This window comes from Vombatus ursinus, unplaced genomic scaffold (genome assembly GCF_900497805.2).
Source record: "Vombatus ursinus unplaced genomic scaffold, bare-nosed wombat genome assembly UNPS02014809.1, whole genome shotgun sequence".
NCBI lineage: Eukaryota > Metazoa > Chordata > Mammalia > Diprotodontia > Vombatidae > Vombatus > Vombatus ursinus.
This window is the reverse complement of record NW_020954587.1, coordinates 14,525,591-14,537,615: the sequence shown is the minus strand read 5'-3', so window position 1 is coordinate 14,537,615 and position 12,025 is coordinate 14,525,591. Positions and strand designations below refer to the sequence as shown.

Here is a 12,025-nt window from a genome sequence, read left to right as displayed (position 1 = left end):
TACTTAGAATGTATACGGCAGGTAAAAAAAGTGGTGAACTAACTGGAGATTATGTCACCTCTAGACTTACCTAAGGAACTGAGGTGGTTTAGACATAAGCCTAAACAAAGTCTTAAGAGGACATTGTTATTGTCTTTAATTAATTAAAGGACTGTTAAGTGGAAGAAGGGTTAAATATATTGACCCACGGGGCAGAATAGGAGTAGTGCATAAATATTGTATAGAAGCAGATTTGGGCTTAAAGTTAGGAAAAACTTGTAACAGTTAGAGCTGTTATTGTAAGTGAAATAGGCTGCCTCAGGAATAATTTGCCAAGAGATTCTATTTGAGGTCATGCAAATGAATGAGATTGCCAACTGAGAAAAAAAGAAGAGAGAGTGGGAGATGGAACCTTAGGATACACATTGTGAGCTGATCCAATCTTGGGCAGCATCAGTAGAAGCATAAAGTCCAGAATGGGGAAAGTTTTAGTCCCACTGTACTCTGGCCTGTCATAATTGGGGAGGCAATGGAGTACAACAGAAAGAGCACTGGATTTGAACCCTAGCCCTGCCCCCACTGTGTAACTGTGGGTGAGTAACTTAACCCCTTTGTGCCTCAGTTTCCTCATCTGTAAGGTAAAGGGGGTCCCTTCTACTACTCTGATCATTTACCAACTTTTGAACCACTTTAATATTTCTTCTTGACTTTTGTATCTGGCCTATATATATATATCTTCCTTTCTGTCCCTTTCCCTGATATCATTCTTGGCAACTTTAGTATTCATGTTAACTCTGCTTCCAATACTGTCCTCATGATATGTTCAACTCCTTCAGTTCCTATTACTCCATCTTTACACTATTTTAGCCACTGACCAGGATGGTTACACCCTAGACTTGATGTCTTATATTAATTTGGGGGGGGGGGGGGCTAGGCAGTGGGGTTAAGTGACTTGCCCAGGGTCACACAGCTAATAAGTGTGAAGTGCTGGATTTGGACTGAGGTTCTCCTGACTCCAGCGCCAGTGCTCTATCCATTTTGCTGCTCCCATCTTGAAGTCATCTTAAACACAACATGTTTAAAACAGAATTTTTTAAGGGTGTCACCCATCATTCTGCTCACCTAGTTTGAAACTTTGTTTTCATCCTCAGCTTCTCACCCTCCCTTACCCTACAAATCCAGTCAATTGCCAAATCTTGTCATTCCTACCCCCACAACATCTATCAAATATTCCCCCCTTATGTCTACACACACATACAGCCACCACCCAAGTTGAAAAAAAAGCCCTCACTACCCCTTAAGTAGTAGATTGTAATTGCTTCCTGATTGGTCTCCCTGCTTCAAAGTCTGTTCCCACTCTCAAACCCATTCTCCACACAGCTACTAGAGTGATTTTTCTAAAGTGCTGGTATGACTATGACACTCTTATTCATTAAATTACAAAATGTCCATATTACTTCAGAATCAAATATAAATTTTTTGTCATTTGAGGCCCTTCACAACCTGGCCTAAACCTAACTCTCTAGGCGTATTTTACATTCCTCTCCTTAATGCACTCTCTGGTCCAGCCAAACTGGCCTTTTTACTGTTGCTTATATGTGACATTACATTTCCCATGCTTTTGCACAGGCTGTCTTCCACGCTCAGAATGCACTCCCTTCTTACCTCTACCTCTTAGAATCCCTAATTTCCTTTATTATTCAGCTCAACTACCAACTTCTAAATTAAGCTTTTCTTGGTCTGGCCAGCTGTCAGTGCTTTCCCCTCAAATTACCTTCTAAAAGCCTGGGTTATTTCCTTGAAGGTAGGGATTATTTCACTTTTGTCTTTGTATCCACAGGACCTAGCAGTGTCTGGTGCATAGAAATGTTTAATAAATGCTTATTGAATGCTTGATCATACAATGCTTCTCAATACTCTCTCTTTCCTTGGCTTCCATGAAACTACACTGTTATGGTTCTTCTCTCTATCTTTTTCTCTTTTACTGGTTCTTCCTCTGCTTCACATCTCTTAAATATGTATCGTCTTACTATTCTGTCCTTGTTCTTCTTCTCTTGATATATTCTCCTTGGTAAGCTCAACCACTCCTATCACTTCATTTTCTCCTTCTCCTCTCCCTTCCTTTCCTCTCCACCCTCCCCCCACGGCAGGCCTTTCTATAGAGCTATAGTTTTGAATTTTCAAGTCCTTTTTGCACCAGTTTGGCCTGGCAGTCCCTCAAACTCAACCTATCTAAAGCAAAATTTATCGTCTTTCCCCCAGACGCTGTCTTTCCTCCTAATTTCTCTGTTTCTAAATAGTCAGGCTTATAACAACTTTGGAGTCATTTTTACTTCTTCCTCACTTCCTTCACCTAATTAATCTTCCAAATCCTGGCAATTCTGTACCTTTCCTGTCTATCCCCTACTCTTCATCTTCCACTACAACAGTCTTTGTTCAGGCCCTTACTTCTTTCTACCTCCTAACCGGTCATTCTTTTCTAGTCTATCCCATCTCCATTTTCCACACCATTTTCCAAGTTATATTCCTAATATTCCGGTCATTTCATTCCTCTACTTTGAAGCCTTCAACAGCTTTGCTATGCTTTGAATAAAATATAAACTCCTGACACAGCACTCAAGATCCTCCACAGTTTGGTTCCAGCCTGTTTGGAGCCATTTGGAGCCAATCCCTTTCCGCTAACCAAACTAGACTATTCTCTGTCCACTGTTCTCTATCCACTGTTCTCTTCTGCCCTTTCCTGTCACCACACTATCTCAAAAGCCTGGAGTCAATTCCCTCTTTTCTCCATTTCTCTCCAGGCTTCACTGATAACATTCTTAGCTTCCTTGAAGCCTTAACTCAGGGGTTATCTCCTCCATGAAACCTGTTCTGCCTCTCTCCCCAGGTGAAAATGACCGTTCCCTTTTCTTATTTCTCATAGCATTTTTACTTTGTACTTATTTCACTTTTCCTTGCATTATAATTATATGTGTGTCTTTGTATCCCAGGGCCTAGCACTCTGCCTTGCAAACAACAGGCAATAAATATTGCATGAATTAATGAATGATATAGAACATTCTGAGGCAGCCAGGTGACACAGTGCAGAGAGTGCATTAGAGTCAGGAAGTCCTGATTTTGAATCCTACATGAAGGTTACTAGCTGTGTTACCCTGGGAAAGTCAGTTAACCTGTCTGTTCCTCTAGTTCCTCATCTATAAAATGATAATAATAATAGTACATATCTCCCAGAAATATTGTAGGGAATCACAAGTGAAATAATATATAAATTGCTTTGCAAACCTTAAAATGCTATATAAATGCTAGCTATTACTACTAGATTAAAATGGATTTGGATATTATATACTAATTTCATTTATTCATAGTTTAATCTAGTTTCAAGTTATCTCCTTTTTCTGCTTATCCTCTAAAAAAGGTGTCATGTAAAAAAAAAAAATCAGCCAAATTAGCAAAAAGGAAGAGAAAAGAGAGTTACCTTGGATCAGTAAATTCTGAATGTAGGTAGAACTCTGTAATATAGGAGAATAATAGCAGAAGAGGAAGAAAAGATGACAGTATATAGGGTACTTGAGACCAGGAGTAGTGATAGTGGTTGAAGTTTTACATGCTGGGTACTTGCAAAGTTCACAAAATGTAGAAGTGAGTTTTTATAGCCAAGGCGTTTCAGGAATCCTTAACATTTTTTATGTCATGGACCCTTTGGCAGTCTGGTGAAGCCTCTGGATTCCGTCTCCGAATAATTTTTTTGCTTTACTGAAGGAAACAGTTTCAGTTAGATGTTAGTGAAAATAAAGGTGTCATTTTTTTTCCCCATACAAGTTCATAGACCCTTTGAAACCTATCCATGAACTCCCAAGGGTACCTCTGTTCTAGAGCCAGTCAAAGAGCAAGGTGTTTTCTTTCTTTTTTTTTCCTCAACTTTACAGGGTTTTATTTTGCTCCATTCCACTTACAGTAACCAAACTTAAATTTTACGCCACCACCACCTCCCCTCCAAAAATGTGTGTAGTTTAAAATTTTGGTTAGGCAGAACCACAAACATATATAGTCGAATACATACACACAAAGTTTTAAAAATGCATAACCCTTAAAAACCCTGTTCTTTCTCAAATGCCTGATTTCCCAGGACCTCCATTCTTCTTGTTGCCATCCTCTGTAATTGTTGTACCTCTGTGATCCTGAACATTGAAATTCCTCTGTCTCATTGTATCCTCCTATCTTCCTCAGTCTTCTCTCTCAATCCACAGACTCACAGATCTAGAGCTGGCATGGCCATCTAAGCCAAAAATATCAGACATATGTATGACCTTGTAGGCCATATGTAGCTTAAAGTGGGGTCCAAACCAGATTAAAATATAATTGGAAGATATTTAACAAAATAAATAAAAATACAGTAAAACATAAATAATGTTAGTATGTAATTTTTTAAGTCATTGTGTACCCACAGAGATCTTTATTATGGTTTAAAGGCCCCTGTTTCTATTTGACTTTAATACCACTGATCTAGTCCAACCCCTTCATTTTACAGATGAGATAACTGAAGCCCGACGTTGTCTGACTTTTGAGCCAGTGCATTTTCTATTGTACCACCACCCTTTCTGTGGCCTTGCTTTCCTTCCTTAACACTTCTAGTTAATCAGTTTTCTGCCTTCTGACCCTTGCTTACTTGTCCTGTCAGAATTTATGCCAGGCTACAAACCCTATGTATTCCAACTATCTGCCTTCTCTACTTCTGCTTGTGTGCTGCTGAACCTGTTCTACAGGAAATCTTAAACAGTAACTGTGCTAACTAGTCCTTTACAGATTTATGTTATCTAGTCTATATTAGACCCTTTCTATTAAATTACAATGTCTTTATTCTTCTCTGATTACTTCTTACTCTCCCCATTATGCTATTCTAAACCTTCTCTACTCTCTTCCTCTTTTCTACACCAATTTTTCCCTTCTACGTCTTCTACTTTGTTGATAAAATAAAGGACATCCATTGTGAATTTTCACTTGTCAAAGAAAAAAACATTAATACTAATATAGTAGTCTGCATTTAGGCACCCATCTCCAGAAACAGTTTTGTTTAATTTATCGTGAATCTATATCCAAAGTATTTCTAGCTTGGAGAGAATGATATCCAAACTGGCAAAGAGGCCTGCCTTCTGACATGACTCTCTGCCATAATATTTCAGGAAACATTTATAGGAATTTTGAAGAAGAAAATCCTGATATATAAAAATACAGTTCTGAGTTAACATTCAAATTCAACTAAATTACTAGCCCATTCTTCTTGGACATCTCCCTTCTTCCTGGAGTTAAACAGTGGAGAACTCCTACCTTCCCTTGGCCTTAAACCTTTCTCCCTGAAGAAGTCCCCTCACTTATGGTCAGCAGGAACCTGCCTTTATGTGGGTCTGAAACCTAATCAGCTTCTGGGTTGGAGAAAGCAGTAAGGTAAACCAAGACTAGAGTTACTCTTTCTTTAAAGATTTCATTCTGCCTTTAATCCATTTGCCTAGGAGAGCCTTTTTGTCCTCTACCAAATGGCTTTTCCTAGGATCTTTGAAAATTCTTTAGAGGAAAATATTATTTATTATTTTCAGTTTTACTGAAGAGTTTTTTAAATATACTTCCACATTCGTCCTCCCTGTTCTATACCTCAAAGTTCTATATCATTCCCTAATCTCTCCTCCTTCACTCCATTTTCTGACTAGAGATGGCTTCATATCACCATTCTCCAATCCATCCTCCACTCTGCTGCCAAAATGATTGGCAGTAGGAGTGCCCATGCCCATGTCACCTACTCAGTCAGCTTCTGAGGCTCCCTCTTACCTCAAGGATCCAATATAAAGTTCTGTTAGTCATTTAAAGCCCTCAGGCCTGACTTCTTTATACCTTTCTATTACCTATGCACTTTATTCCCCTCCCCAGAGCTCTGTGTTCCAATGACACTGACTTTCTTGCTGTTCCCTTCCATTAGATTTTCTGTTTCCCCTCTTGGTGGTATTTTTGTAATGATGTTTTTGTTCCTCTTTGCCATAATATTCTCCCTCCACCACCTCTTGGCTTCCCCACTTCCTTCCAGATGGAGGAGGTCTTTTTGGATCCTCCCCACCTTGTCTCCTACTCTAGGATTATACTCCAACCACTCTGTATCTTATATGTACTTAATTAATTAAGTGTTGGTTTCCTCAGTGCTTACTATAATTCCTGACATATACATAGCTTAATAAATTCTTGTTGACTGACTGCTGGCTGAGCATTCTCTCTCTCTCTCTCTCTCTCTCTCTCTCTCTCTCTCTCTCTCTCTCTCTCTCTCTCTCTCTCTCTCATCCTCAGTCTCTCTTTATCTACTGGCTGCTTCCCAGCTGGTTCTGATGATGCCATTTCCCCTCTCACAAGTCTTAAATGACTCTGTTCTGTCCTTAATATCAGTAAATCTATCAGTAAACATTTATTAAGCACCTATTATGTGCCAGGCACAGTGCTAAGTGCAAAGATACAAAATATAAAAGAAAGGCAATCCCTGCTCACAGGAAGCTTACAATGGAGGAAGATAACACACAAAAGGAAGATGAAAAGCAAGGGATGGGGGGAAGGGGGAGGAGAGGTAGGCCAGAGAAGGTGCTGGAGGTGGGGGCATGGTGGAGAAGTCAGTGAGAGAAATCCAAAGGGCAGCCAGGTGAGAAATGAGAAGATCAATGTCTGAGCTGAACTCTGTCCTTAAATGGCAGTTGGGAGTTCATGGCTCCAACCTCTAATCAGAGATACAGAGGGAAGTGATGAGATCTTCCCAGCATGGTGGAGAAGTCATTCTCCTTAACCTGGCTTCCAAGATGCTGTACAACTTGGCACCTCCTTACCTTTTCAGCCTTTACCTCATTTTCTTTTCTTTGACTCATTCTGTGTCAATGGACTAATCAATTCTCTGTCCCCCAGATATAAAGTGTATCACTCTTGTTCTCTATGCCTAGGATCCCCTCCCTACCAGTCTTTACCTATTCAATTCCTGCCAATCTTTTTAAGCCTAATTCAAATACCACCTCCTCCAAAAATCTTCCCTGAACCCATTTAGTAAAGATTTTTCCCCTCCTTGTTACATAACACTGTTTTATATAATTACTTCGTAATATTGTGCATTGTAGCTATCTTTAAGTCTTACTTAACTACAGCCCTTTGAGGACTGAAACTCTTATCTAAGCTTTTATTCTTTTCCAGTGTCTTACATAGTGTTGTGGGCACTGAAGTATTTAATAAATGTTTGTTGATTACCGGCCAGTTAAACAGGATTATGTAAATTAACTGATATAATGCTAGAGGCTTTTCTACTCAGACCTTAGATGTGACCTAGTTATGGTATTTACTTTCTGCACACATCTAAGCTACTGCCTGCAAGCAGACCCTGAACTTGCTATCAAATTTCAAAATGTTTAAATAGCCTCAGAACCTGAAAAAGTAAGGCCCGCCTGTCAAGGTTTCTTTTGACCCAAATAAAACCAATCCACATCATTTTCTTCAAAGACTGGGATTGAAGAAGTCTTGGAGGAGTGGACCAGATAATAGGGGACTAGATTGGCTTGAGAAGTTCAACAATTTGTTTTGCCTTTTCATACAGTAAAAACCCTTCATCGTTTTTTGTGCTTCAAAGTTATACCAGAAAGGAAGCTGGGGGAGGATTTTAGGACTGGAAGACTTAAATTAGCCTACAGGACTAAGGAACAGGTTGGCTTGGCCAGAAGGCTACAAAGTAGAAGCCAGTAAGATATTGAAATTGTGGTATAAACTTGCCATCATTAACCTTTTTACAAATGTAGTTAGTTAATATGAATGAACACGAAATAGGTAAGATCTTAATGATCTGAGTGACTTAACAGATGAAAGGTAATTATTACAGAATATTTACTATTATGTGTTAATATGTTTCATGTTGCTTTTCTTAAGTTGGAAGCAAAGTATCATTCTTTCATCCAGATGATGAAGTAGTAGGTAAGTTTCAATTTATATTCCTGTTTTTCCATTGTACTCCTAAAGTATTTTTCTAACTTTAAAAATTAAAAAAAAATTTAGTCTCAATTATTCATACTATGGCAGGGATTATAGTTTTTAAGAAAGATACTTAAAAATACACATGCTCCTGTATACTTAATCCTATCCCTATCCTGACTAGGCCATAGAGTGTGCAATGTGAAACCTAGCTGGGCATTGGCAGGCAAGCAGATTCAGATAATCCACTTGAAGATAACTGTGTTTACTATATTTAGAAGATCCATTTTGCAAATTGGAAATTGAGTAGTTTGGAGGGATTTTTTTCCCCTTTAACCCAAACATCCACACAAAGCCTTTCACTGCAAAAATCTTTATATAAGAAAATAAATACTTTACATAAAATCAATTTAAATGTTGATTTCTCATGGTAGCAAATGTGAGCATAAGCAATAATTTTACAAATATTTGCTGTGTACCCTTTGAAGTTGCTATTTCTCAGTCCAAACAAGATGCAAAGTGGCAAGATTTATTCCAAGCTCATTTTTTCTTAACAGCTGAGGAAAGATTATTGAATAAAATCTTAGTGATTTTCCTCAAGTTTTTGCAGTATTACTTTTATGTTACCTTTTATAATAGTGAAGTTTTGCTCTGTTTCCTAGTCACCTTTTAACTTCATTTTTGATACTATGGTGCCATATTATTAGTGGTATATTAGACTTCTATTAATGCCTAAGTTGGTGAAGGGCACAGGAAACTACAGAGAGGAAGAATATTTTTAGAGCCCAGCTTAGCTAGAGCAGAATATACCATATACATTGACCTATTTGTAATTTTTCCAGGCTGCTGCTGTGACATGGAGAAAAATGTCGGTAGATCTATTAGAATGTGACTGAGTTCTGTAAATGAATTATTCTTCTTCCTTTTTCTCTTCATTTCTCTTCCCTTTTTCTTTTATTTCTATCTTTGTTTTAACCCCATAAAAAGGCTGTACCCAACAGGAGTTCAGGGTTGTTGTTTTTTTTAACCTACATAGAAAAAGAAACCAAAAAAGTGAGTGAAAGAAAAAGAGAGAGAGGAAAACTTGCAATTCTAGAAAAGTAAAATAACCATTATTACCTTTTTTTTTTATACTAAACCCTGCCTTGTAAATGACTTATAATCTCAATGGCAATTCCTCAGAACAACCATGAAAAACCTTTTGGCAGCAATTAATTTCTGCCAAGTTTTCATTTAAAAGAAAAAAGTTATTGATAATGAGCATTAAATTTAGATTTACTTTTATAATTTAACTTTTTTTTTTTTGTTAAGGAATTTTGCCATTGGATTCTGAAGAATCTGGTGTCTGTGAAATTGTTAGAATACATGAGCATTACTTGGGTATGTTACAATCCAGCCTTTTCTAAGATTATATTAATCTTATCTTCACTCATATTTAATTGGTTATTGTTACTTAGTTTTCATAATATCTACTCAGTGGGTACCTAAGGAATGAAATGTATATTCTGACTAAACTTTGTGAAAACTTTTCACAAAGTTTTACTTTCTACTGATTCTTCATTTTAAATAATACCTTTAATAAGTTTGTGCATTTCCCACAAGGTTTAATTTCCACTGTGGGCTTTTGATTTCTCACCAAGAGCTAATTTGAAGTAAAAACTAAAATTGGGGGCAGCTAGGTGGTGCAGTGGATAGAGCACCAGCCCTGAAGTTAGGAGGACCTGAGTTCAAATTCGGCCTCAGACCAAACACTTGACACTTATTAGCTATGTGACCTTGGACGAATCACTTAACCTCAATTGCCTTAAAAAAAAAAACAAACTAAAATTAACACCAAACCTTGGCATATTTGAAATTAGAAAGAATGGTTGAGTACTATATATACTAGTTTTTGGTTTCCATTGTTAGTATATTTGAGATTTACTGTTTCATTTTATTTTTTAAATGAAAATGAATTATTTTTAAATGTTTAAGCCATTTGGTTCTATTATTTATCTTTATCTCCTAATTGTATAAATAAAAATGGATATAGTTCCTAATTTGAACTAGGCTAACAGATCATTGTCAGGTAGAGATCGTTGAGGACCTGCTTTAATACATAATTAAGAATGATTTGTAATTTCTAGATTTAATATATATATGAATATGTATAAAAAATTTTTGCTTTATTAGTGGTGGATTCACTCTTCATTTTTGATACTGATAATTTGGTTTTCTTCCTTTTTTTAATTAAATTAACCAAAAATTTATGTATTTTATTGGTTTTTCAGGTTTTCTTAATTTCAATTTTATTAATCTCTCTTTTGGTTTTCAGAATTTCTAATTTGGTATTTAATTGGAGATTTTCAATTTGTTCTTTTTCTAGTTTTTTTAGTTGTATACCCAGTTCATTGATCTCATCTTTCTCTATTTTAGTCATGTAAGCATTTAGAGATATAAAACTTCTCCTAAGAACTGCTTTTGCTGCATCCCATAAGTTTTAGTATGTTGTCTCATTATTGTCATTCTCTTGAATGAAGAAATGCTGAAAACCAAAGGAGAAATATTGAAAAGAAATACTGAAAACCACCAATGAAGAGGATGTTAAAACAATAATTAGAAACTATTTTGCCCAACTGTATGCCAATAAATTTGACAATCTTAGTGAAATGGATGAATATTTACAAAAATATAAATTGCCCAGATTAACAGAAGTAAAATACTTAAATAACCGCATCTCAGAAAAAGAAATTGAACAAGCCATCAATGAACTCCATGGGGAAAAAAATCTCCAGGGCCAGATGGATTTATAAGCGAATTCTATCAAACATTTAAAGAACAATTAATTTCAATGCTCTATAGACTACTTGAGAAAATAGTCAAAGAGTCTTACCAAATTCTTTTTATGATACAAATATGGTGCTGATACCTAAACAGGGAAGAGTCAAAACAGAGAATGAAAATTATAGACTAATTTCCCTAATGAATATAGATGAAAAATTTTTAAATAAAATATTAGCAAATAAATTGCAGCAACTTATCACAAGAGTAATACACTATGACCACGTAGAATTTATACCAGGAATTCAGGGCTGGTTCAATATTAAGAAAACTATCAGTACAATTAATCATATCAACAGCAAAACTAACAGAAACCACATGATCATCTCAATAGATGCAGACAAAACTTTTGACAAAATACAAAACCCATTTCTGTTAAAAACACTAGAGAGCATAGGAGTAAGTGGAGGGTTCCTTAAAATGATAAGTAGTATCTACCTAAAACCATCAGCAAGCATTATATGTACTGGGGATAAACTAGAAGAATTTCCAATAAGATCAAGAATGAAACAAGGATGTCCATTATCACCACTGTTATTCAATATGGAATACTGGAAATGCTAACTTTAGCAATCAGAGAAGAAAAAGAAATTGAAGGTATTAGAATAGGCAAAGAAGAAACAAAGCTATCACTCTTTGCAGATGATATGATGATATATACTTATAGAATCCTAGAGAATCAAGTAAAAAACTACTTAATAATAAACAACTTTAACAAAGTTGCAGGCTATAAAATAAACCCCCATAAATCATCAGTTCTCTATGTTACAGCAAAGCCCAACAGCAAGAATAGAGAAATTCCATTTAAAGTTACTGTGACATTGTAAAATATTTAGGAGTCTACCTGCTGAAACAAACTCGGGAACTATGTGAGTACAATTACAAAACACTTTCCATACAAATAAAGTCAGATCTAAATAATTGGAAAAACATCAGTTACTTATGGGTAGGCTGAGCTAATATAATAAAAATGACAATTCTACCTAAGTTAATTTACTTATTCAGTGCCATACCAATCAAACTACCAAAAATTATTTTATAGAGCTAGAAAAAATAGTAACAAGATTCATTTGGAATAACAAAAGGTCCAGAATATCAAGGAAACTAATGAAAAGAAATGCAGGGGAAGGTAACCTAGCCATTCCAAATCTTAAATTGTATTATAAAGCAGCAATCATCAAAACTACTTGGTACTGGCTAAGAAATAGAGTGGTGGATCGGTGGAATAGGTTAGGTACACAAGACACAGTAGTCA

At 36.2% G+C, this 12,025-nt stretch overlaps 1 protein-coding gene across 5 annotated transcripts in view; it reads left to right on the top strand.

Annotated features, from left to right (window-relative positions):
- Positions 1–12,025, top strand: part of CRYZL1 (crystallin zeta like 1) — a 68,102-nt gene that overhangs the window by 30,676 nt on the left and 25,401 nt on the right. For 4 of the 5 annotated variants that reach the window (XM_027875513.1, XM_027875512.1, XM_027875516.1 and 1 more), the window contains 2 exons: positions 7,909–7,953; positions 9,262–9,330. The exons of the other annotated variant lie outside the window; for it this stretch is intronic. In XM_027875513.1, coding sequence (XP_027731314.1) covers positions 7,909–7,953; positions 9,262–9,330 — 114 coding nt within the window. The remainder of the gene's footprint in view (positions 1–7,908; positions 7,954–9,261; positions 9,331–12,025) is intronic. 5 annotated transcript variants of the gene reach the window in all.